General features: G+C 37.2%; 1 protein-coding gene across 5 annotated transcripts in view; it reads right to left on the bottom strand.

Moving 5' to 3' along the window:
* Positions 1-525: 525 nt before the first annotated feature.
* The window catches only part of LOC125769640 (hemicentin-2-like), a 218,616-nt gene continuing 192,411 nt past the window's right edge, over positions 526-26,730 (bottom strand). For 4 of the 5 annotated variants that reach the window (XM_049438446.1, XM_049438444.1, XM_049438445.1 and 1 more), the window contains 3 exons: positions 24,826-25,036; positions 5,602-5,898; positions 526-5,411 (listed from right to left, as the gene is read on the bottom strand). In XM_049438446.1, the coding sequence (XP_049294403.1) occupies positions 5,050-5,411; positions 5,602-5,898; positions 24,826-25,036 (870 nt within the window). In that variant the 3' untranslated portion in view covers positions 526-5,049. The remainder of the gene's footprint in view (positions 5,412-5,601; positions 5,899-24,825; positions 25,037-26,730) is intronic. The other variant, XM_049438447.1, reaches the window with a different exon arrangement.

The raw sequence follows: 26,730 nt of genomic DNA on the forward strand, positions 1-26,730 counted from the left end.
TTTCAAGTACGAAACGAAACGAATCATAAATAGTATGTTTTTATGCGCTTTCCCAACGCAAAATGGTAGAATAACGTTCAACGTTGGGGTGCGAAGATGGTTGAAAATCGTTTCATACCCTATTGCTAAAGACCGACAACCGAGAACTGATCTCGCTGTGCAGCACGACAGCACTCTTCGGTCAATAAAATTCTTTCCATTTTAATAACCATCTCGCGGTACGAACGGGGGGATTCGTTGGGGATTATGAAATGGGAAAACTGAAGCACGAAAAAAGGGGAATCTCAACAGCTTGAAGAGGTTCATAATTTTGCCCACAAATTGTGCTCCGAGCGAGTGCTACGGCTAAGTACACTGGATCGACTCTTGTCGAGACATACTGTCTTTTTGATAGGGTACATTCCATCCTTTCGGTCGTGGACTGGACAACTGGTGGCTTCATTGAAGGAGGACGAAAAAAGAAATAAAATAAAAAAAAATCCGAAACAAACACGAGAAAATGAAGGCGAACGAACAAGATGAAAGTTTATAGTTTTATAATCAACTCAGATGCTATATTTATTAATCTTTCTTCAAACCTCTTCACAATCCACTTTCTGCCACTTCGCCTGTTCGCCTTTACATTCTGTTTACTATTTCACTTTTCTCGCTTTGTCGCTTTGTCTCGCTTTTTCTGTTCATTTCATCCTTGTCAGGTTCACAGCATTTAAACCACTTCCTTTGGAACGGGTTTAAAATTGTATTTTTCTTATCCACATTTATGCTGCAAGTACGCAACACCATTCGTCACATGTGAGTGTTTTGTGTGAATCTGTTTCCTTTTTTTCTTATCTGTAGTGATTTTATGCGGTGCGAGTCACTCAGGTTTGTTTATTTTTTTTTGTTTATTTTTGTTTTACTTTGGGGGCAATTAGTTTACACTGTGGTATTTACAAATGGTTAGAAATGTTTTTTTTTCTGTTTTTTTTCTTCGGTAATATGGATCATTAATATTGGAATGGGCTATTAGCGCTTTTATTCTTTATGTCCTTAATGTAGCTTAATGGGATTTTGTGTGTAATATGTTCGTACTTTAACTTATCTTCATTACCACAAATTATACATCATCTGTTTTTTCCGTGTGTTTTCTTTTCATTTAAAGTGTTTTTTCCCCTCACTTTTACGATCTCCTATTTACACAATTCGCTATCGGTAACCAAATCCGATCGGAAACATTCCAATCGGTTGGGTTCAAAATAAACATTTATCTTCCAGTTTTAATCTTCCTTCACTTTGATTGATTGTAATGTGAGCGTGTTTGTGTGTGTGTTTTTTTTTGTTGTTTCGTAATCTATTACAATTTTTCTTTTTCATCTTTATGAGATGCAACAACTTTTTACAACTTTTTTTTGTGTGTATTTTTTTCTTCTGTGTGCTAACTTCCACAATTTCAACCAACCCTTCATTATGTTAACCGCGCTGGAATGAAAATTAAACTTTCTCCTTCCACCTAACCAACCACGCAGTTTTGATTAGCTGTGCGGTTATGGTTTCAATTATCAAACCTCGATTTTCCCACAAATTCCCGAAAGTTCGAAACACAAATTAAGTTCTTCTTCATCACTTTTCAAGCCAAAGGTTGGTGGCATCTGGATCTCAATCTGTTGTGGCTCTCCTCTTGCCCTTCATCTCCCGCAATAAAAACAATCTTATCAATTTCCCATGAAGCTAGTCTCCGGTTTTCTACTGCTTCTTCTAGGGTGATGGTAGTTAGAGGAACCATTGGCGGATATTCGCATCATTCCGCCACCTGCCAGAAGTTGGAAAGCCACTCAATTTATTCTACGCCTGTGTTTTGTTTGGATTGTGAAGCTTTCTGAATTAGACTCCAGAAGATACACCAGAAGTCGAGTGGGGGGTGAAATGATTTGTTCACGTTCGCTTGAGGAAGTTGGTCGTATTTTAGGAAAGCTTCCGTTGGCAGAAGACGTGCAGTTCGTGCGTGATGTTGTGTGGGGGGTTTTTTTTTCTTGCGCCCCGTAAAGGTGTCGGTTAGCTGTTACTGTTGAATGATTCTAAAGTGTCGATTTGCCGTCGATTTTCCTTACAGCAGGCTTTCTGCTAGGATTTCCCGGCGCTTATGTGAGACCTGATTTGGGTCGTTATTGGAACAGCTTTCCAGCAGGAGTGATAGGAAACGTATAGGAAACTGAAAAATTTCTTGCCAAAGCAGAGAAAAATAAAGCTGAAAAAGCTGAAAGAACAAAATAGACGTAACAAACGTGATGGAAGGGATGATGCCGTAGGAAGTAAAGCCCATCAAACCATGGTCAATGTTCGAACCCTTACTCGGTTGGAAGTGAACCGGGTTAGCCAAACCCGCACATGCGGGGAATGATGCGAGAAACCCTATCAATTATTTATGCATCAATATTTTTTTAATGATATTGAAAGGCGTCCAAGGAGTGCCTTGCGGAGATTGCATGCACTGTGTGTGGTGCTGTACGTTTTTCGGAAATTGTTTTTCGTCCTTTCCTTCTACTTCTTCGGCACTCCACAACGGGATGGGAAAACCTTTCTTACGAGACGACGGTGGGATCATTTTTATTTCTCTACTTTTTCATGCTCTGCCCGATTTCGTAACCACAAAGCTGTACGCGGAAACACACATACACAACCCAAACACGCATTCGTTGAAGTGCGTGTGGTGGAAAACCCACTGAGAAGAGTTTCGATTTTTGAGGTTACGGGTGATCGAGCAGAAACCGAAACAGTAACCGGATACGCTGCTGCGTTTCATAAAACTGCAAGAAAAATATACCTCAAAAGGAACAGTAAAACCACACCCATTATAAAAACAGGAAAAAAAGCAAAATTCCCTACAACAGTTTACTGAAACCGGCTGCGTTATATCATTTTCGATTTGCGATGTTGTGGCAAAGGGTGTAATCGGTAGTGATGGCTGGAAACGTGCCAGGTTCTGCCAATGGCATTATAATGAGTTTCCATAAATGAGCTGATTATGAACAAATCGTTTTGCAATTGATTTCGTTTGTTGATGCTTCTTTATCATGGGGAGTTATAAAGCATAAATCTTGATTTTGGTTTGTTTCATGATGAGTTAATTAACTGAACGTAACATGATGAACTTCGGTGCAGGTGGCTTTAATTTACATTATCTTTGAAATGTTCTGAGTAATAGTTGTGGTTAATAGTAGTCAGCATTTGTAATTAACTTCACTCGTTGTTTGGCATAATAAAGCAAGAAATAAATAACAATAAAATACTCAATTTTTATTACAACAAATAAAAGTTCTATACAAAATAAAAAAGTTAATCATAATACCCTGTTAGGATAAAATATCTATTAAACAATCTGCAAATGATCGTAGTACGCAAAAAACCAATAGGTAATATTATTTTTGTTTGTATAAATAAAAAAATTTATTGAAAAATTATTAAAGTGTTCTTAAAATGTCTTCCAATATCAAGCATCAACAAATTATTTTATTCAAACGAAAGTTTACCTCATTGCTTATCTTAACTCCAGTAATCATTTCACCCGAAAGTTTCGTTGCTTGTATCAATGCATGTTGGTTGGTGGCTATAAAGGTTAAGTTTTAAAGTTTATGTCTGTTAAAACTCTATGCACAGCAGTACTTTAGCTAAAATAAGGTAACAAAATGATAGAGATTTTAAAAATTCAAACCAGCGAGACAAAAACATCACATGTAAAGTGCATAATACAACTTGTTTTTACGTTCAAATTCATTCATTTTCTACGATTACTTTACATACGATGAATACAATTCACCTGTCTGGGAATTGTACCAATATAGACTTTTTTATACTCCAAAAACTACAATACGATTAAAATCTCACTTGACATTATTCAACGTTTCTTTCTTCCATTTTCATTTCGGTTGGTTTTTGTTCAGTGTGCTGTTGTTTGTGTTTGTCATTGTTTCGATTTTTTAGTTAGTAATTTGTTTTTCCACACGTTTGAATGTGAAGTTTGTGTTAATGTGTGTATGTGCTTTTTTAATAGTTTTATGTACAGGATATTTTGCCACATTCTCCTCATTACACCTAGCATAGATGCATTGTCTTACTTAGTCTACTATCAATTTGATTGATTTATCTAGATGCGTTGAAAGGAAATTGTTAATACATTTGTCTTTTGACATGATAAATCAAACATTTTTTTCATCATTCATGACTTGAAATGTTGTTTAACTTCTTCTTTCACATGTTTAGTAACAAAATATGCATTTTTTTCTGATTCTTTTCGTTAAATTTACTATTTAAAAAAATGTATTTCTACACAAAATTTTACTAAATATCTCTCGCGGATCAGTGGCATTTAGTGATTGCAAGTCAATATACACAAGTGCTAGATTTGTACCGTTCGTATTTCATCCAATTTGGTTTAAAACGAGGAAACGTTTCCTCTTAATGTACTGCTCTTAATTACAATGAGCTTTTGGTAAAGCAGAAGGTTAACATAACATTTAATAATTATTTTCATATTTTTTCTCCTTTCTCAATATGATGGTTACGTGATACTTAACACTTAACAGAATAATTTACCCAAATAATTCACTTCCGATTTGAGATCAATCTTGTCACAAGAATCAAACTAAACAAACGGATAGTTTGCAATTGGAAAACAATGAAACAAATCAAATTTATCTTATCCAACAGCCACAATAAAACCACCTGTCTATTGATTCCACTTGTATGCCGTTTCGTTTTTCAGACGTTTCTGAAATGCTTACTGAAATTGCTGCTATACTAGTCTATCGCTTAGTGCACCACGGTGCAGACAGCCACAAAATCGCTTCATCGCACAAACACTCACGCTGTTGGTGTCTCTCGGGACAAGGAACGGATTTATGAGCGTTTTCTCCCTCACGGTACAATCACATCTCCGTGTCTACTATGAAGTCAAAACTAGGCAAACGAGGAGCGACGACGTACGGGGAAAAAAAGCAATAAAAAAACACACACACAAAGGATTCCCGTTTCGGTACGGCACTACTGCTCTCGGGCCAAATCGATAGGGGTTTATCATCTCACAGTATCGCACCGCATGAACGACCGTTTGTCGATGCTGGCAGTGTCGGTAATGTAGTGGTGAACATTCGGAGCAAACTGACGTTGAAGAAGAGTCCGTTCTCTACTGCAGCAGCAACCGGTGCAGCGTGAAGCCGACGTCACCGATGGTTTTCGTTCGCATGAGGTCTGTCGCCGGTCGAGCTGTCTACGGGGAATCGCTGAGACGACGTTCATCGATGCTGAAGGTGATAACGTGAGGAGCAGTAGTGCGAGCAGTATCAGTGGTAGAACCGAACGACCGTCCGACGAAACGACTACCGAGGCGCCACCGGTCTGCATCGCCTCCGGATGTTCACCTGAAACGACCGCGCGAACTGATATCAGCGTTAATAGAAGCGGTGTGTGGTGTGTTTTTTTCCGGGTGGCAGCAGGAAGAAAGTGAAGCAGAAAACTTTTCCCTACAGTCATGTTTCTTCTCCTCCTTCTTAGGCCTCCTCTACCCTCCCCGCTGCCTGCATGTTTGCTGTCCGAAACAATAGAAACACCCGTCATGGTTACACTTACCGTTGAGAACGTGCACCCGTACGCTGGCTACGTCTGCATTGGACGGTGAGCAAGAGTACTTGCCCGAATCGTCCAGGTCGGCATTCTGAATCAGCAGGTGTGAGGTGGTGACGTCACCTTTCTCCGTGATGACCGAGACACCGCCACGGCTTGAATCGTAGCTGATCACCTCGTCGTGATGGTACCAGAAGATGTATGCAGGTGGCTCGGGACTGTACTTGACCGCACAGGTAAGGTTGATAGTGCTGCCCTTGTCCACATGCAGATCGGGTCCACCGATTATTGTTGCCGTTGGCACTGCGAAACAAAGAGGAACAAAACAAGCAGTTCTAGATAGATGAACTTTTTTTTTCATTCTGCAAGAGTGGAATCGAGATGAGTTTTGAACGTTTTGCGTTAGCTTTGCTTCCTGGAATGTCTCGGAGGATGCGTATGCTCATCATATATTCCGACTAGCCTGGGTGAAAGAAGTGATCGAATGGAAAGCAATGATGTACCCAAAGACCGACCTAGATGATGTCGTGTGACATTGACAGGTACCTCTTTATTGAACAGTCAAAAGACTCTAGGGAAAGATTGATTGCACAGATGTCCACACAGAAAGTCCTACAAGGTATATGAAAGCGCATCAAGCGTACAGTTGCAATGAAATTGTGATGAGTTTCAAATCTGTTTATTAATTTCCACGCGGCAAATTGCTTTGGGAAAGTGCCACCGAAAATCTGAACAAGCTATTTGAATTTTAAACTGGAACATTGTGCTTAGAATGGTTTCAACTATAATCTAACTTTATACTGAAAAAATGCTAAATGTTGGGGTAACATATGTCAATATAGAACTAACGTGAAAAAGGTTCGATAATTTGGACTTGTAAAATACGTAATTCAATAATGGCAAAATATTCTCTCTCACTCTCTCTTGTTGGCTTTACCGACCTCTGAGGTCATGCCGTAAATTTCTTGCTTACTAGACTAATTTTACCGCGTAGCCGAATAGTCTGTCCCTGCTACGGGGGACGGTCCAGATGGGATTTGATCCCCGGTCGCACCGTGTATACCAACGAGCCGCCCCCCGTATGGCAAAATATGTAAATGATAAAATGTAGCGAAGTACACCAGCATTATACGTTAAGTGGCATGATTGGAATCGAAATGATGATCTAAAGTTAGCTACGATGACTTCATGTTACTCAGATTAGAAGATAAAAATTTGGTCCATTCAGTATTTAAATTAAAGATGTATGTATTAGTAAGATGAGCAGTTTAAACATTACATTAATTTAAGTTCAGTTGATATAGCTCTATTGAGGAAAAACATTGTAATATTAATTGCGCTTAAATTCACAATAGAATGTATTGACCTGCTAGATCTTCTGCTTGGCTGAGCGCCCTGTAAAGTCATACCAGCCATTTCTGGTTTACTAGACTTATTTTTACGTGAACTTTAGTTCAAGTTCAATGTTCGGTCAAAAACTCTTCCCTTCTAGCCAAAAAGATGCCGGACCAGTTCCACCAAAGTTCTGAGAATGAGTTCCGGAGGAGATTCCGAATTGCTTTCAAATTTTAAATGTAGAATGTGTGATGGATAATCTTAGAAACATGAGCTATCGGCTATATCAGAGCACAAACACAATGGTTAATCATACATAAATAATTATCATAACATTGATTCGTGTTTTACAGTAGCCTGCATAAAATGGTTTGACGGAACGATTACTTCTGGCACGAGGGCAGAGGGGTAAACTCCATGCAACACCTTGTTATTTGCAGTAACTTGTCTACAGAACTTCAAAACATGGTACAAGTGTTTGCGTTGCTTAACCAGATCAAACAAATCTCACCACATCTGACTTTGTGGGGTCCAGTCATTTCACTCCTGTTTTGTTTCGTTGCTCCATCAAACAATCGGTTATTAATGTCAGGGATACGAACTTATCCTTCTCTCGAACATGGTTAGGATTGCAAATCAGGCTTTGATAACACGAGCATGGTTGGCGCTGGAAACGCGCATTACAATTAATTAGGTCCTCATTCCACCCGAACTGACCCGCTCGTCAAATGTTGAACCGCAACAAGTACAAACAGCTGTTCTAAACCAACCGAGCGGTAAAGCTTAAAGTCTTTCTGATTTGTCTAGCAGCCTTTAGAGACGCACAACGTTGCGGGGTATGGATGAAAAATGAGATCGTCCTTATCTAAACGATACTGGACGGTTACAGAGAGAGACAAAACACACATCAACCGTCCGTTCATTCTGGGCCGGTCTCAACGAGGCGTGAAAAATAAAAACACCCCCAAAAACTGAGCGTACTGCCCTTACCCCGTACATGTCCCATACTTTGGGATGCTCCATACCGTAGAAAATGTCATCCATCCGTGCTGCTGATGCTGTGTACGTTGCGTTGCGCTTTGTGGGAACCATTTGGCCTTATGGGCGGGCTGGACTAAAATTAAACATCAACAGCGATTCATTTCCGTCGCGCCGCTTACAGCATTCCGTTGAGACAAACAGTGGCCCCCTCGTACCGTTGCCGTAGGTTGTTTCTGTGACACGGATATCTTTTTCCCACCATCGAAGCTGCCAGCCGAGAAACTTTTTCCGAAGGGACCACACTGCGACGGTAAAAACAGCACGTTTATATGGACCCGGGCGTATTTGGGTACATCGGGGGTCACGGCAGTTGTTTACGTTGCTGCCTTTTTTGTCCGTTCCAGCTAAATTCCTTCATTATCATTATCGTCGTCACTGACAATGTTTACATTATGGCTTTCGTTTTTGTTCTGCCTTGCGGGGTAGTGTCCTTCCTTACCTCGTTCGTTCCATCACCACCGGCTAGCGAATGGTAACGGTCACTAGGATCGTGATTTAGGACCAATGTAAACTGTTTAATGTTACACTGCAAATGAAGGAATTGTACTGTTGGCAAAGATATCGCATTTTGTGCGATTATTTAAAAACATCTTCTTTTTGCCCGGCGTGCTTCTTTTGCGCTAGATGTTTGAGAAGAAGATGGAAACAAAATATGTTCTTCAAGTACTTGTTTTGGAAGGAATTGTTCATTGCAAAGAACGAAGTGGAATTAAAGCACGTCTTTTATTATTATCAATATTAATGATATATCTAACACAAAAGTTTGATATAACTAAATTCTAAAGTGGCTGTGAAAGTGGACTTCCAAATGATAATAGAAAAATCTCTTTTTTTCTTAACGAATTCTAAAACAAACAAAAAATTAAATCAATTAATCACTATAATAAAACGATTTTAAGAAAATATGCTTTGTTGCTCAAAGTTTCAAGTAAGGTGATCATAAATTGCTATGAATTATGTAAACGCCACAAAAACATCGATTAATTCATTACAAACATTGCGCCAAAGAATCCGTATTGTAAGTGAGGCAAGACTGGATTTAGAAACCTTAGCCATTTGGCTTCAATTAGTGAATTTATTTGATTCGAAGGAGCAAAAAGCGAAGAAAATGTAGCATTCTTGACACCGAGCTCGTTTGCTCGTCAGCAAATGGAACCCGATTTTACCCAAGACGCTTGGGAAAACCCGGTGACAGTTCAGAAACCAGTTCGGAGTTCGTTCGGTGCTTTCTCAATTACTCAGGATTTTGTTTTACGAACAAAATCGAAGATTGCCATTTCTTAGCGTCAGAAAGTTTCACCCGTTTTCGATGGTAAATTCAATAATTTGCACTAAAACTTATGCGACTGACGGTGCTGAGTAAGAGGGTAGGAAAATCCGTAAGCAAAGGAATGGAAATAAATCCACTCAAAGTTTACTTCCATTTGGTGTTCGTACCTAATGGTACCCATTTGCTTTACCGTTGGTAGTGTAGATTGTCGTTGGTCGTTTTTGTATTTCGTGGTAGGTGAAATAGCTCGGTAAGCTCGAATAAGAGAAAAGCTGCTCGCAAAGGGACACATTTCTATGTTAATTAATCGAACACTAATGCTTTTACCGGATTTAGTTTTTCATACTAGTAGAATAGTTTTTTTTCGTTATTGTGAACAAAGCAGAACATAGCATGAGAAGTGGAAGATTTTACTGGCTTTGTTTGCCTTCGTTTTCTATTTTCTTCCCTTTAGTACGCTTTCATTTGACCCTTGTTTAACGAAAGGCATGCAAGCAAAAAAGGATTATCATTTGCGAAAGGTCAGTTTTGGAAAGTTTTTCTGTTCCATTCGCGAAATCCGTTCCACTAGTTTTTACTTCCTGTTTGACTAGACCGTGCGAAAGGAAAAGCTTTACGGTAGTAAAAGAAGGTTGGTGCAAAAGAAAATGAAATGCTTTTTAACAATATCGTGCGAACCCTTCCGGGCGTACCGATGAAGGACAAGAATGTACGACGCTTTACAGGTGGATTTTGTAACTTTGCCATTAATGAAGTTTTTGTTCCTTGCTGTTTTACATAGTCATGTAATAGTATAAAGAAAGCAGAAAAAACAATATCGAAGAAATGGTACGTCTCAGCGATTTTGAAACACTTCCGTAGCAAGTAATTGTGTTTGCTAGAAGTGGAAAATCAACTGACTTGAAACAGTTTACAAAGACAATATTTTAAAACATGCAAGAAGCAAGACGAGCTAACGACACTCGAAAAAAATACAAACAAAACTTACTGATATCAACAGATTCCCAATAAAGTGATAGATTTATAAAGCTTTATAGATAAACTGTGAATAAAATAGATTTTAAATAATGTAATCTCGTGAGGAATAGAGAGCTGTATAAAAAATAAATAACGAACGAAAATAGAGAGCTAACGAAACAGTGAATTAAAAAACAGAAAGTGAAAAGTAATAGGATCAATCGTTTCAAACAGAATAGAATAGACAGTTTAAAAAATGTGATTAAAGCATTTATTCCTTAGTTTGTATATTCAAATTAACAACCAAATAAATTTCTATAATTTTAGAAAATTACTAATAATACGCTTTTTATAAGCTTTTTATAAAATCACTAATATTGATGATGCGTTTGTTATAACTGTACATTAATTGTCTTTTTTTTTTAAATAAATTCAGGTTTGCTTTGTGAACATTGTCGTTGTTATTACGTTAGAAACTTTAACTTTAGAAAGAGATTCCTGCTAAACTCATGTCTTAAAACGGTCTAAACTTCAAATGACGATGAGAGAAAATATATTTGAATAAAAAAAATCTGTAATTGCTATGTTTATTAAGTCGCATCCAATGCTCATTCGTTTAGGCCTCCAAATTATTGTAGAAGATCCTTCATTTAATATTTGCAGCTAAAAAAGTTCTATCGTTCATATCTCAGAGACATTGAGAACGTTGTAGTCTTTGTTAAAACTTTTGTCCTTACCTCCAGTAGTAAAAGATATCATTATTTCGCCAGTGATCTTCTGGCATGATGAGCTGAGGTCAGGCAAGACCAAAAAGTTGTTCTTTTAATAATATTGCTTAATGTAGGTGGCAACTTCCAAAAGAGATTTTGAGACAATATCCTAAATCTCCGATAGTCCCGAAGGAAAGAACTTATGCGTCGTTCATCGTCAAACGTCAGGAATCTTTTTCAGGAGAGTTCAAACATGGTGCGGGAGACTTCTACATTTATTTCCTTGATGCAGGACATAAAGTACCCAGCCAGTACCTACACACCTGTAGTTGTCGACCTCTGTCAAGTAGGTTTTGAATTCCATTGAATTCCATTCATCCATTGAATTCGCTTTGGAATGTTTTTTTTTCTCAAGAAACTTGAACCACATTTCATGGTGGCAATTACAGGGCAGATGGACACTTTCGTTTCGCAATGTCTATTTTGTACAAATATTTTTTCAACGTTTGAATGGTTCCTGACATTCTGATTTTCGTAAGAACTTTGCTAACTTATCCAGAATTGAGAAGATAGGAGAATTGCCAGATTGAATACATCCGGAGGAAACGTAGTGCCTCACAATATAACATTGTTTCGCTTTGGGATAAAGTCTACTGCAAAAACAAGATATAAAGAACCCAAAGCAGTAGAGTAAATGTTTTTTAGCAATAATCTGCTTGTGACCAAAGGGATATGATTAATGAGCTAAATACAAATACAAACCAAAATAGAAGATCCAAAAAAATGCATATGAAGGTTGAAATAAACTTTAAAAAAATATTTAAAATAGTATTTGATAGTAATAAAAAATTTCTTTAAAATACCATCCATTAGGAACTAACAGCAATAAATTTTTTAAATAAAAAATTATTAAACAAGCGATAGTTCTTAAAAATTAGTTGTGGAATGAACATAAAATTCATACATAAAATGCGTTTATTGATGTTGACAAAATTGCGTAACCCATTACACGAATTAAGTATTTGCTTTGCAAGGTTATTAACGAGTGTTGTTAATGTAGATGCCATAACCTTTAAAATCTATTCTCGAAAACTTGCTTCGTTATAAAATCCTTCCACGAATTGAAAAAGAGATCTGTATTGAATCAACAAGGTTCGTTTTCGTCGTTACAGAATTACACTCAACACGATGTAAAGGTCAAGCATGTGAGCACACGATGTAATTTGCAAAGAACGCAAGCAATGACGCACGGAATAGTTTATAGTTTAAAGACTTTCTTCTCATAAACATTAGCCATACTTTCCTCTTCAATCACATAACATGGAGTGTACTAGCAAAGACGTCATTACTAGTTATGAATAATTCATATAGTTCTATATTTAAACATTAATTGCACATTTGCTTGCATTGTTTTGTATTTTGTTTCCTTTGAACTTCATGCACAATAGTGACGAGGAGCAATTTATTGCAAGAACGGGAGGATTTGCCTTAATTTCCCGCTTATTTTGGCAGATTGTATGTACTATATAATAAACTTATTTTAAAATAAAAAAGATCTGGTTTCTAAAAGGTGTAGAAACGTAATAAATAAGCAATATACTGGGCATCAATTTATATTTGAAAATTTACAGAGGTAGGAAGAATAGGGCAAATAAAGATATCAGAGAGATAAACAAAAATTGCCATCGCAGAAAAAGAAAGAAAAAACACAAGCTAAGAAGAATTAAAAATATCATATCAAAGTAGATCGCATTTATGACGTGGTTACTTTGTGTTCCATAAAAAATATGGAAGTCTCTAATGAAGAGTGAAAAACGAGAAAAAAAAACAAACAGTTGCATGTTTTCAACTCCATCAGTCAATATTCCTCGTAGTACCGGATCGCACGCCCTGGACCATGATATCAAGCACGAAATTGATTAAATCTAAACTGCATAATTTACACCTGCACGACGGGAGTTGTCAGCGTCATCGTTGTCGCCCGTTGAGGTTGATTCTGAGCCACAACTGACCTTCTGCCATGCATTTCTTCTCCTTCCCTCGTATCCTGTGCGGTGGCGTCAGGAACAAACAGTAGTTAGAAAAAAGTCGCATGACGAGAAAGCTAGGAAAAGGGTTGGAAAAGTAACCATAAACGACATAGCGCGAATGCGAACAGCATGGCTGTTTCTTAGGCTAAAGCTATTTTAATCCGTGTCAGGTTGGTGCTGCCAGGGATTCGTGCTTTCCTTTTCATTCTCTGCTTTATCCAATGTTCAATGTAATGGCAGGTAAGGGATAACAAAAAAATAGAACCACCCAGGTGTTGCAAGGTGCATATTAAACAGTACTATTTCTACCCTTTTTCGCTAAATACCACTTTTTCTGCCGCCTCCATCGTTTCACCCATCGTTTAGATTGAGAATTGCCGATACAATCAACACGTCAGTAAACGTAGAAGGTAGCAGAGCGGGCTCACCAACCCACCCAGAACCGGAAGTTACAAAGGATGGGTGGTTTTTGTAATTACAGTCCAATGTGTTAGGAATTAAAATGCAATTAAGCATTATATGGAGCTGTATGTAGAACAGGGGAGAAACCAGAAAAGATGTAAAATGGAGAGAGAAAAAATGCTATGAGACTGCAGTGTAACAAAAAACAAGTGTTATTACTGCTGCGCACAACACAAAAAACCAGTAAGATGGAACGTGAAAGATACATCGAAGCAATGTACAATGATGCCGTTTTTTATTTTTTTTTGGTTCGAAATCGCATGTCTATTGTGCAACCATGTTTCTGGGGCTACTGCTGCATGCAAATGAAAAACAAAAAAAAATCTTTTTGTAATTTCCCGCATGTAACGCGTAGCTGCGGTTTGTCCGCTTGTGACTTCGCTTTGCACTCGGTACTGTTGGATGTGCATTGCTATTTTATCTTTGGAACGTGTTTTAATCTATTTTTTATGATATTTTATTACCAATCGAAGAGCTGATCCGTCTTTATGTGTGTGAAATAATGGGCAGAAACAATTCACGTATAAATTGCAGAAAGTGTATAGTGAAATTGGCATGGATGAAACGAAAGATATGCGGATAAAGCAATGTGGTTATTGTTTTTTATAAGATTAAATACTAAAGAAAAATGTTTTGCAAGGTTGTTTAAAGTTGTTCATAATACATAATAATGAGTTGAGGGTTCATTTACTCCACATTCGTGATTATTCAGTCAAATGAAGAAGCAATATTAGTCTTTTATCGATGTTCGCCTGTCTTTTTCAACTAACATTTGCGGAACTGTCAGTAGAACAATGTATTGTAGCTCTTGTTCACTTGTTCTCATGTGGAAATTATTACATCGTGTAGATCGGGTTATTCCGATACAGTACGTGGTATATTTGTTATGCATTTTCTTTGTAAAATAATTTTCGACAGTCTTACTGTGAAGCATCTAAAGTATGCTCCTAAACAATAATATTGTTTTTCAAGGAAATGATGCAACCATTAAAAGCAGTTCTAATTCCTGCTATAACATGTTGAATGTCGGAAAAATACTACTTCCTGAGTTTTAGATATTTCACACATTCAGCATACACAAATGCAATATTAACTTGGAAAAGATGTGGCATACTTAGGATCAGCTTCAATACAATTTTTAGCATGAAGCATACCCAATCCAATAAGAGTGCTATTTTGAGCCCAACAATATCCCAAGTATTTTCTATTGATGACAAGTCCGACCAAACGGCAAATCAGCACTGCGATTAATTTGTTCATTCCAAATAAAACATATATAATGTTCTCAAAGATAGCAATGAAATATGTTGAAATTATTTTACAAGAAAATAAAGCGTGTTGAGAAGAAATTCGATACTTTCCGTTGTTCTTTAATACCATATAAATATTAAAAGGAAATTTAGACAATAGTTGAAATGTTAAAATGTTAAAATTAAATTAGTTAAATTAATTAATAAAAAAATAGTTAAAATGTTTGGGGCAGCCCGGTGATGCATTTGTTAAACGGCGCCGGTCCACACGACGCGACTAGAGTTCAAATTCCATCCGGACCGTCTCCGCGTAGCAAGGACTAACTATCCTGCTACGTGGTAAAATCAGTCTTAATGCGGCCTGACCGTTATAACCAAGCAAAAAAAAGTTAATTGTTTGCTTGTTAATTATGGATCTTATTTTAATTCTTCTAGTCCGAATGATGTTATGTACTTGATGATCTGTTAACATAAGATAATCGTCAATGTTAGTCGTTCTCTGTATTTTACAATTAAATGTTGTTTCATTAATACAATCATACACAGCTAACGTAAATAAAAAATCAAAAAATACAATCAAATACAGAAATTAACTACTAGCAAAGATGTACGAAGTTCGGCGATGTTCAAGAAGGCAATATCGAGTAAGTAAAGTCAAGGGAAGCCAGATGTAGACGATTAGGATCTCCTGAACTTGCGTTAGCAGAAACTAGATGAACTTTTTCACAGCACTTGTTTTTAAATGCTTTTCAAAAAAGAGCATGAAAGCAACTGTTTTGCCTATCGCCTGTTTGAGTTGATCTAATAAAAAGGATCTTTGATGTTTCGCTATGAAAGTGACACAAATATTATCCTTTTTCAATACTTTCGCCAACTGGGAAACCGATTTTAAATAATTTCTTAAAATCAACAACTATTGCCGGAAAGCTAAAATAGAACACAGGATTTATGTGCAATACAAACAATGATCTTTATAAAACTTTTACATGAATGACGTTTGATAAAGATATATACCCAAGAGAGCTTATAATGAAGCATCTCAAGCAACACCTTTCTAGCAAACGAAAAAAACTCCTACAACTCCATTAAATGAACCAATTTAAGCAAAAATAAACTCTTTCTCCATTTGTCTATCCAGCGCATGTCGACTAGGCAAAAGTTTCGCTGCAAAATAAATGACGCGATAAACTAACTGCTAGGGCAAAGCATTTGCTGCTGGATTTCACTCGGGCTTCATAATGAAAGACTGACGAAAGTATGTTGAAACATAATTCTAGTCCAATGAAAAGACACAATTTGCTTGAGCTAATTTCGCACGAAACACGGAACCATCCTGGCATCATCACAGAGCGTTACGGCTGAACGGTTTTTGGGACTCCGATGGGAAAATTAATTTAATTTAAATCATTGCAAAGTTCATCTTTTGCGGGTAGCTCTGCCTGGGGAAGGTTTCCTTCTTAACTTTTCATCATGCAAGCAGTTAGGCATCTTGAGCAAACCGCACCGAACAAAACCCACCGGGACATGAAATGTAAAGAAAAAAAAGAAGCGTTCGTTGCACACAACGCAACATTTACGCAAGATTTCAATCAAAATAATTATTTCGTCGAAGGAATTTGTAAATATTCGGCACATCACATATCGTTGTTTATCAGTAGAACACTCATTAGGAAGTCTCTGTGCTGTTTGCTTCATCGCCAAAGAATGAATACAGTCGCCCGGCTATCATCGTACAAGTCATGCGTATTGGGCGCAAATGCACGGACGGTGGTATCATTAAAATTAAATTAAAGCACTACCATTGATTAAAACCAAATTATGTACCAGCCGGTGCATCGTGCTTCTCCGACGTGCGTTATGCAACTTTACGCATGTCGAATATACCATATATAAAGCGTATAAAGAATCCTTGTGATACGAGACAACTTCTTTATTGCGGAAACCGCTCCTACTTCCACCGCAGTCTTGAAAGCAATCAACCATGCATATTCAATAATTACTTCTGCATATTCCATTTTACTTCCTTATCCCGCCCTTGCACAAGTTCGATGGAGAAAGTAATTATTACGCTTCATTGGATTTGTCTGCTTTGCTCTTAGGGAAGGATAATCATCGTAGAAGTGGTAGTTTATTAATAAACGGAAAAATCGTCACATCCAACGAAAAAGACAATAAGTACCAACTTTTTATACAAACCGGAAAATAAAAATAAATTATCTTCGGAATATGTGAAGTGTAAAAAACGAGAATGATGTATATTGAGCATTTATTTTGATCAATAGTATATTTTCAACAAAAGCAGTAAAGTGTATCGAATGGTAAAATTTAGTAACATGATGATTTAAAAAAAAATCATGTAAAGTTTATGATTATGCAATATAATTTCAATTATATTTATTCAATTATGTATAATTATTCAATTATTCAATTATATCGTATATTTTCAATTATACTTGAAAATGTAGAGACAAACTACACAAAAGAAATAATTAAACCTATCTTTTCCAATCCGGAAATAAGTGCTTCTTTAGTATTACGATATCATGCAACTGTTTCCGGATCGTTGACAAGGAGCATGAAGCCATCAAGCAAAAGGTATGGGGAAAAAACCAAACAACTTTATACCTGCATAAAATCCATTTTGCACTAGTTTAATTAAGCAATCTTATCCATAATACTGCCGGCCATCATACTAAACGGATTCAAACGGAGGTTATTTTTTGTGCCCTTTGCCGTAGGTTTGTTCGCTTTCTATGACACGCGGAACAAACGATGCAAAATTTCACTTTGACACGATTTTCATCCATTTGTGCCGTAAACTCTTTTCCGGATTAGGAAGTAAAAATAGGAAAACCTATATTTCATGAGCTATTTCTAGCCTGTTTAGAGCAATGAAGGGGAAACCATCGTTGAAACGTGATGGATACAGAGTTGAACAGCCCATTTACGTTAGGTCATTTCGATTCGTGTAACATTTAATTACGACCGTGTACCGATATGGCCATCAAAACCCGTAGCAGAAAACCTCCCTGAGAAAACACCCCCCCGGAGGTCGGGGTGTGCCGTAGAAATTACAGAATATTTGCTCGAATGCCTTGAAGCCATTTCTTTCCGGCATGGGTTGCACCATAGCTGAGTTTCGAAATGAAGAGCGCTAAAAAAGTATGCCGGACACAATATATTCTAGAATTAGTCATGTCCAACGAAAAAAAACGAACATCGAAACCGAAGCAGAACCCGCGGCACTGGGTTCGATGGTTTAATAAATATTCAACAATGTTTACCCTTCGCACTACACAAAAAGAAAGGCAAATCAGCGAATATCTTACCAGCTCAACCAGACGGGACAAACTAAGCCCTGATGCCCCTTACTGAAACATGGTCTCAGTTGGCTTTTTGCAAAAAGCGTGATCGCTCGTACGGCAGCACACCGACAAGCACTTTGCAATGGGTTTGTTTCTGTTTTCCAAATTCCGGTGCCTCTCACCAGCAGCACAGGCAGGGTGTATTCTAATGCTCAAACCCGGTTCCCCGGGTCCACATTGTTATCCGGTCCCCATTTGCCATCGTCGTCCATAAATTATAACTTTCATGCAATAATTTTCCTACCATCTCAAGGCGCGTGTATGTGTCGGGGAATGGCAACGGCTCACAAAGTATTCGCTAGAACATGGGTAGCTCCGTTAGCGAAGCTTCCGAGGCTCATTTCGTTCCGTTTATCGGACTTAGAAAATCTACAGAAGGTACTCGCCGTGAACGAAAGTCCAAAGAATTCGCTACGTTAGTACGAATTTTTCTAGCTCGTATTGTGTTCTTCCTTTCTTCGCAGAAAGTTGAACTTCTCACAACAACGTACCAAAAAAAGAAATGTATGTGTTCGCTGGTCTAAGCCCTTTTGGAGTGGACAAGGTTAGCTGGGTAATTATGAGATTATCATATTTCACCGAAAATATTCCTCTACAACAATTTGCATACAATTAGAAGACGCTTAACCGGTGTGTTTGTTGTCGAGGGCAAGCCGTGTATCCGTGTGTTTTTTCGAGTGAAATGGCTATAATTTCGGTTTTCGCAAACAAACGTTTTCTTTGATCCAACAAGTGAAAGAAATGTACAGGTGTTTGGAAAAGCTAATCAATTTAGCACCAAGTGACAAAAGATGAATGAAATTTGGGGATAACGTTTATACATTCAAAAAATTGATTTTGTTATGTTTGAGTTAATTACAGGTACACAATTTTAATATGTGTGACGATTTGAAGAACATTTAACCAGTTTTAACCAAAAAGTTTCCTACATACCCCATTAGAAGGTCTCCATCGGTAAGTAGACCTTCTATTTAATGATGACTAAAGTTTAACAATGCTATTCTTATGTTAGTTATGGGCGGATTATAATTAAAAAAATGATATTTTTAACAGCAAAAAAATTGGTTTAGTGATTTTATTCAAAGCTACGACTTTTTTTATGTTAGTGAAATGTAGTTAACACCACATATCAAAATTAAACAGTGTTAGGAAACATACCGTTTCCATTTATCGTTTTTGGCAAAAAAGGTTCAAAATAAATAGAATCTGTTTCTAATTTCTTTTAAAAACATATTTCTTTTGTTTTGCTCATATAAATAGCTAAACGTAATTCAATGATTTAAAATTGTTTTTATAGTTCTGCATTGTGTGGAATACTTTCATGTTGCAAAAACGAAAATGAAATAATGTATGCGTATTTAATGCAGTTATTATATTATAATAACTATTATAATAGCAGTTATTATAGCAGACAAAAGAAAAATGTCAAAATGAAAAAAGAAAAAAACGATAATATAGAACAATGGAGCTGATTTAACTTTTTTCTTTTTTCCAACATGTAATTTGAATTTGGTGAGAAAGAGATTTTGCAATTTGTTATTAAACGGTTTAAAGAAAATATATACAGTGTTTTTCTATTTACTGCATTACAAAAACTTTGTTGAACATTGTTTAAACTTTGTAACATCAATTAACTTTATGTTTCCTCCGTGTCCATAATTTCAGAAACAGTTTCGAATTGTCGTACAATCATTACCCTACCCACCATGGTACATTTACATATTATTTCAATTCTCCCGGCGAAATTGAAACCTAACGAGTGGGAGCGAACCTTTTGTGGTGCAAATGTGTCAAAAAATGAAGTAAAGATCACGCCCGTTGCATTCCATGGCGAGACGCAATAAAAAAAAATCTCCAAAGAAATTTTCGTTTCACACAAACGAAAGAAAACGAATGAAAACATGAGGAGGAAAAGTTCGTAGGTGAGAAAAGCGGTCGGAAAAATTAGAATAAACGCTTCATCACAAAACCGAAAGGAATGAAATCGGGAAAGAACGTTCTTGCGTCGGCTTGACGGGGGAGTGGTTTGGTTTGGGGAAGAAAGTTTTTAATGAGATTGAGTTTGCAGCGATCCGGGACTACACGGACGATTCATTTCGATGTAGGTTCGCTCCCTGACCAGCAGACCGAAACCGAACCGATCTCCTCATTTCTCTTCCCAGTGGGCAGCGAGTTGGAATACGGTAGAATCCGGTCAGATAAAACTTTTCATTTTTGCGTGAGTTCATTTGATATAAACTTTTTCACTAAATACTCGGGAATGCCCCGGGAGTTAGCTCGGTACGTGTCAATTGATATGCATATTCAAAGATGATTTTTTTTCTCTATTTTCCTTTTTCATGTTAAGAACTTTATACGGTACGTATTTAAGTGGAATTTGATTAAGAGCCTTTTAAAAATAGATTTTTTTTAACCACAATAAAAAGCCCAATATCATTTTTTTTAAACACACCTAGTTTAATAATAAATAAACAACATCAATGAATACAGGGTTTAAACTTTCTGCTTAAATAAAAAAGTGTTATTTGTGTGAAGCATAAACAAGATTAAACAAGATTAAAAACTAGTTACTGTTAAGGGAATGTAAACTAAAGAAAGCTATCATATTGTTTTACTAATTCATCTTTCAATATTTATAGGTTTTGAAGTTTCGAAACAATTTTTAAGTATATAGGTAATAAATATGTTAAAAAATTTGTTAAAAACATAAATGGATAATTTCGAACACTGTTTATTTTTTTTTAAACTCCGAGAAGCGGATTGGCAAAGGCGCGGTTAATTAATACAAGGATCACAAAGCGGAACAATAATTCCACAGAAATGCAATAATAGTTACTATTTCGCTTGTTTATACTACGTATTCATTTGGTTTTTTTTAAGCCTTAAGCTACCTACGTCAACATTGTTACATAAAATGTTTACCTTGTATGACATCGAGAGGTCTGTTTTAAATGCGCTAAAAAACCTAATGGTACATTTTATGATGCCTGTTTCCCATGTTCTGCCATTACGAGGATTAGCTCTAAAATGTGATTAAAAGTAACGTTATTGCTTCCCTGTTTATTTTCACACAAACACACGCGAACGAGAAAAAAAAAAACATTCATTATCCACATGCCTGCACCGAAGTAATCAAGTCATTAGAATGATTAAGAAATTACGCATGCTGGTAAATTGGTTCTCGAAAATGGTTTCCAAATTTGTGTACCCATAAGGTGCAGCTAAAGTATTTGGGTAATGGATCGTGTGTAAGGACGTTTGAGGAGTATGGCTGTGGATTAATTGCGTTGACATATCTGCGTTTATTTTAGCTGCATATTTGCTTGCAAGCAAAAAAAAAACAACTTTGATGCCACATTATCCTCATATCGTTTGCCGGCTAAATCCATCAGATATGTTAAATGGTTCAGGGAGCGGAGTTGGCTAGTCATCCGGGTGTTTCGCTTTCCGGGGCCATTTGTAAGTGTTAAAAATTGCGCTTTTTGCCAGCTGACGGTTCTTTGCATCAATTAAACTCGTCAACCGTTACACAAACGTAATGAGCCACGTGGTAACATTTTTTTCTCTCTCATACTTCACCATATCGCGCTTAGGGCATTTTCCCATGGTGTGGGAGGAATTTTGGTTAACCAAAGCCTACAATTTTCTCGGTGACTATGGTCGGATGTTGGGGTGCGCACAAACATGCGAGAGTAACGCAACTTTGATGCTCATTATTTTGCTTTCGTAAAGCTCGTGTCGTGAAAGTTTTCACACACCACAAAACCCATATTTCAAACGGTACCAACGGAAAGATTCTAGCCCTTCGATAATTAGCTACACACCGTACGTGCGTCTCTATGCTCCCCTCACACACAGGAAGTGCGTACATTTGTATGGGTATGGGTATGTGTTTGTGTGTCTGTGTTTCCGGCTATTTGGTTCGTATAACGTTTACCCACAGAACAGACGGTAGATAATGAGGAAGTACGGCATTCATAGCGCAAGATAGATCGCACGTTGAAGGCGTACCGTCGGAAAACTTTTCGCTTGAATTGTGGTACTTGTGGGATTGGGATTGATGAGACTTTTCGCTTCTTTTGACGAACAAAACACACAAAAAAAAAACAAAACCTGCCGATCTATGACCTCAAAACGGTGTGCACATTAGAGTCAACCTTCTATCTTATACCACGCCAGCTCCACCAACTGTCGAGAGTACCGGATGCAGGAGTTTTCTCATTAAAAGCCGCCCGAAAAACCTCAGTCACTCTGGAGTCCATGAAAACCGAACTAAACATCGGAGGCGGTGGCCCAATTAAAGAATGCTTCGATGCATAAATAACGTGACCCTGGGTAAAATTGGAGGCTTTTCTTCTCGTTCGGTGGAGGAAAGTTTTGGAGCAACGAAGAGACTTCCTCTTTCCGGAGTCTTTGAAGCGCATTTGTGTGAAAATTACTCTACACCTTCCGGACGCTTATTTTCGCCACTCCCGGCTTGGTGCGCTAGTGAATGGACGTCAGGAAAATGGCCAACAGCAGGAAGGAACGAACTGAACGATTTATTTCGGACGATGGTGAGCGACGTCGTGTTGAAAAGGTAAGAGTCATTGTGAGTACTTCATTGGCATCGTTGAATGGAACCACCCGGATATCTTTAGAATGGAGCAGTGTTGAATGGCCTAGTAGTTCGAAGAAGTTTGAATAACGATATGTTTTTTTTTCTTTGCTTGAAATAATTGTGTACATTGTTACGAAACGATAAACCCTTTTCATGGTATCTTCCGATAGGAGAGTGTAAGAATTAGTTTATCAAGCACGGTTAAATGATGTTTTTACTGGACCGCATTTGCATTATTTATTGTAGTATTAAAGCAACTTCAAAGTAAAGCAAAATTCATTTCATTTATAGTAGCTTATTACTTTCTATATTCAAGTAATATGAGAGGATAGAAAAGATACATGAAGATGCATGTAAAAAAGAAACTGTATCCTTGAACGAAAAGTTCTCATTTTAGTGAAATATTCGAATAGTTTTCGCCACATCTTTGGCTGAAAAAAAAAACTGGCAAAATGAGGTAAATTTCCCCTACAGTTTCTAGAAGCGTCAAATTGGAAAATAATAAACATCGATAGACGACCCTTTTTTCATATAAATATAACAATTTATGTTATTTTAAAAGTTAAAGCAATTTTAGAGAATTAGCAGGCATTAGAGGCAGTATTAAAGAGAGAAAGTATTAAAATGGTTAATAAAAATAATAATTCAGCAATAAATAGAAGAACATAATTGACTAGAGGAATATTGTTAAGAGGAAAACATAAATTATCTATTTTTTCAGTTTTTATTTTATTTCAGATAGTTTTCAAACATCCTATTTTTTAATGAAACTAAGCGACATAACAATATTTTTTTAACAATAATGTTTACAGTTTGACAATGGAGACGCATGGTGTTTTTTAAATCTATGGAGGCGCCTGGTCTTTTACCCAATGATTTTAATTTTTTATTTGAAATATTTTACATACATTAACCACAAAATATCATTCTAATCAATTCAAGTGCTTACAACATGACACGAATTGCATAATCAACAGAATAACAATTCGTGTAACAAAAACCGACTGTAAAAATCAAAAGCGATATTAATCCATTTGCATGCTTGATTATTCATGTTTGATGGAAATAAATTAACCTACCCGCGGGATTGTAGTGGTGATGGACAGTTTCCTACCCGTATTCACCCATTACTATGCCAATAGCTTAAATTTGTTCCCGCGAGAACGATTTTCAAAGGCATAATGAGAATGGGTGTGAGTAAATAATTAACCCATTCTGCTACCGTAATACTTTGCACTCACTAATTGTCAGATGAGTTTTAGTTCAATTTTAAGCACCTATCACCATGGCTGGAGGGAAAAGCATCTCTAGTACATCCTCGGGGAATATTATTGAATGTTGCAAACTTGCGTTGTACCAGGATGGTGAAAATGTTTGCCGAGGCTAAGGTGCATGCTAAAGAGCTATCACATTTCACATCCATTTCGCTTGGTGGAACGTTATAATGGAATTCAAATCAATTCCGATCCAGCCAACTCACCCGTACATGTTATTTGATTATACGTATACGCAGCGGGTTGATTGACATAATTACAACATATTCCGGTCTGTGTGGATGGTGCTGTGGCAGGCCCCAGCATCGGTGGGAAGCGTAATTCTAAATGCAAATCAAGGCCACATGCCACAAACGAAGACGGATTACGCGATTGCAGTGCCGATGTTCGACATCCAAAATTTGCTCTAGTTAGGCAAACGGTACCCGTGAGGTTTCTTAATCAATCGCTTTCCACCGTGTTGGTCATGGAAAGCAGATGCGTTGGAAGCTCTGATCCTTTTTCTTAATTGTTTAGCCAAAACAAGTAATGAACTGTATATTTGATAGGACGAAATTTATTTATGATTTATTATCATATCAATTGATTTCGCAAACAATAGTGAGATGAAAGTGCTATAATTTTTTACTTGAAGTAGTTAAAGTTTATGCATTTTTCTCTACATGACTTCCAGACAAAACTTAACCGGCAACTTTATTATAAAGACAACCAGCTAAAGCTCACAACAGTTTCAAGTTTACTACTTGTATAAAAATATGTTCAATTCGCTTTAATTTACCTATTATTATAATTTTGTTGAATATTGGTAAAAAATGTTACCTTCTGTTTTATTTAACAATTGATTAGAATTATACATAGATAAAATCATTAATTTCCACAAAATTCTAAAGACCTATAGAAGTCTAAACTAAATTATGTATTCAAGATTCGACTTACCTACAACACTCAACGTCACGAAAAAGCTACGCACTGGTTGGGTCGATATTTGGCATTCGTAAATACCTGCGTCCCGCTTCTGTGCCCACTTGATCTGCAGCGTCCAGTCGTCGATGTTTTTGTGATGCGTGGCCTGGAACCGCTGGTCGGAGGTGTACGTGTAGCTTCCGACGGTGAGTATATGGATGTCCCGATGTCTTATCCACGAGACCTGAATTTCCCCAGTCACAATGGATATTCCATTTCGGTGAAAAACGATGGAATGTCACACCAGTGTGTATCGAGCAGCATGAAATGAGAAATTGTTCGTCAAGAGTAAATATTTAATTTGATTATTCAAAATAAGGATTAGGGCTGTGCCAGGAGGTAAAGAAATAATGGTTTTTACGTTCTTGTTGTATCCCGACCTCATGGGATGGGATGACCTTTTTATTTTGCTGTCTTGTGCCTATTGAAAGTGGAACTTTGTTTGGGCAGGATTTAATGTGCTTAATAATTTCTCGATGGCTTTCCTCCGAAAAGCCTTCCATCTCGAGTAGCCTTTTTTATGGATGATCGCTTCCCATGCGCCTATCTTAAAGGGTCGGCATGCACGTCGGCTGCCAACGTCAATTTGCTATGAATACTAAATTTGCAACCTCTCGAATGATCTTCAATGGCGCACAAGTTTCGGAAAAGGCGACTATCGACCTTTCCGTCCTGTGAAGTTTGGAAATGGCCGCATGGTGTAGTAACGCTAAAAGTACCCATTCATCTTGAGAAGTTTTTGAGGTAACAGCTGCCAGTAGCTGGACACGATTAGGCACGCGTTGTTTTTACACTTCAAAGGACGTTGCTCCGTGGATCTATTCTAAACTCAATCTTCACTGTCAACCTGTGTGTGTTACGGGATAAGTTCTTGTTTTCAACGACTTGATTGTTGCAGATGAGGAGAGTGCTTGGATATCCAAATATTTTTTGAAGTCCATTTTAACGTTTTCCAAACAAATTTTTAGCATTATTCGTTTCAATACCTTTTAAAAAATTTTTTTTTATTATGGAGTTAAATTTTACTATGAAACTATAGATTAACTATGGATTTATTTAAAATATGTAGGTGTTTATAAAATTTCATTATCCTTTTTATGTTGTGTTAAAACATTTCGAACAAAAGGTCCAGACGGGTATTTCGGATAATTTGTGCCTAATCAAAATTTCACTTTCCTATAATTGTACTTTCCTACAATAATCATAATGTTACGAACATCATAATCAATCTATCAAATGTGCTTAAAGAGAATAAAACGTCTCAGATTAATTACGACACTTATCCCACGCCTCACTTTTTCTTCATCGACACGACTCGAAAAACATAATTTTGCAGCCGTAAATTTTATTCCACTTAAAAATGATAATTTTCATAGCTTTTTTCGTTGCCCGCAATAGCAACAACACTTGAAGCTATTGTGTACCTCAAGGCAGTCCAACAGAAAGAAGCAATTAAGAGTCAGTCCCAAGGACCGTTTATTTTGATCGCTTTTACCAGGCGTTTCGTTGTGAGCAGCGTCTTAAATTTGATAAGCCAAACGACACTCCAGTTTGGCAGTACATCAAAAAATAAAATAAGTTTCAAAAACGGATGGGCCGGCTTCACCGGTAAACGCACCGAGATAGAAGAAAAGTAGTTAAAACCAAACGACCCAGCGCCGGGCATAACTCTTTGGCCATTGTAATCGACGGGTGCGGGCGACCTGTTAATTATGGCCAACGGATGAAAATTTACGAACTGCTGCAACCATTTGCCTTCCCGAGCGCCAAACTCGGAGCTCCAATTTTTTGGAACAGCTTTGATCAACCCTATTTTCGGCTCTTACCTTGGGAAACAGTTGCTGGTGCCCTTATTTCAGGGTAATGTTTGCAATTAAT

Source organism: Anopheles funestus, chromosome 3RL (assembly GCF_943734845.2).
Source record: "Anopheles funestus chromosome 3RL, idAnoFuneDA-416_04, whole genome shotgun sequence".
Classification (NCBI taxonomy): Eukaryota; Metazoa; Arthropoda; class Insecta; order Diptera; family Culicidae; genus Anopheles; species Anopheles funestus.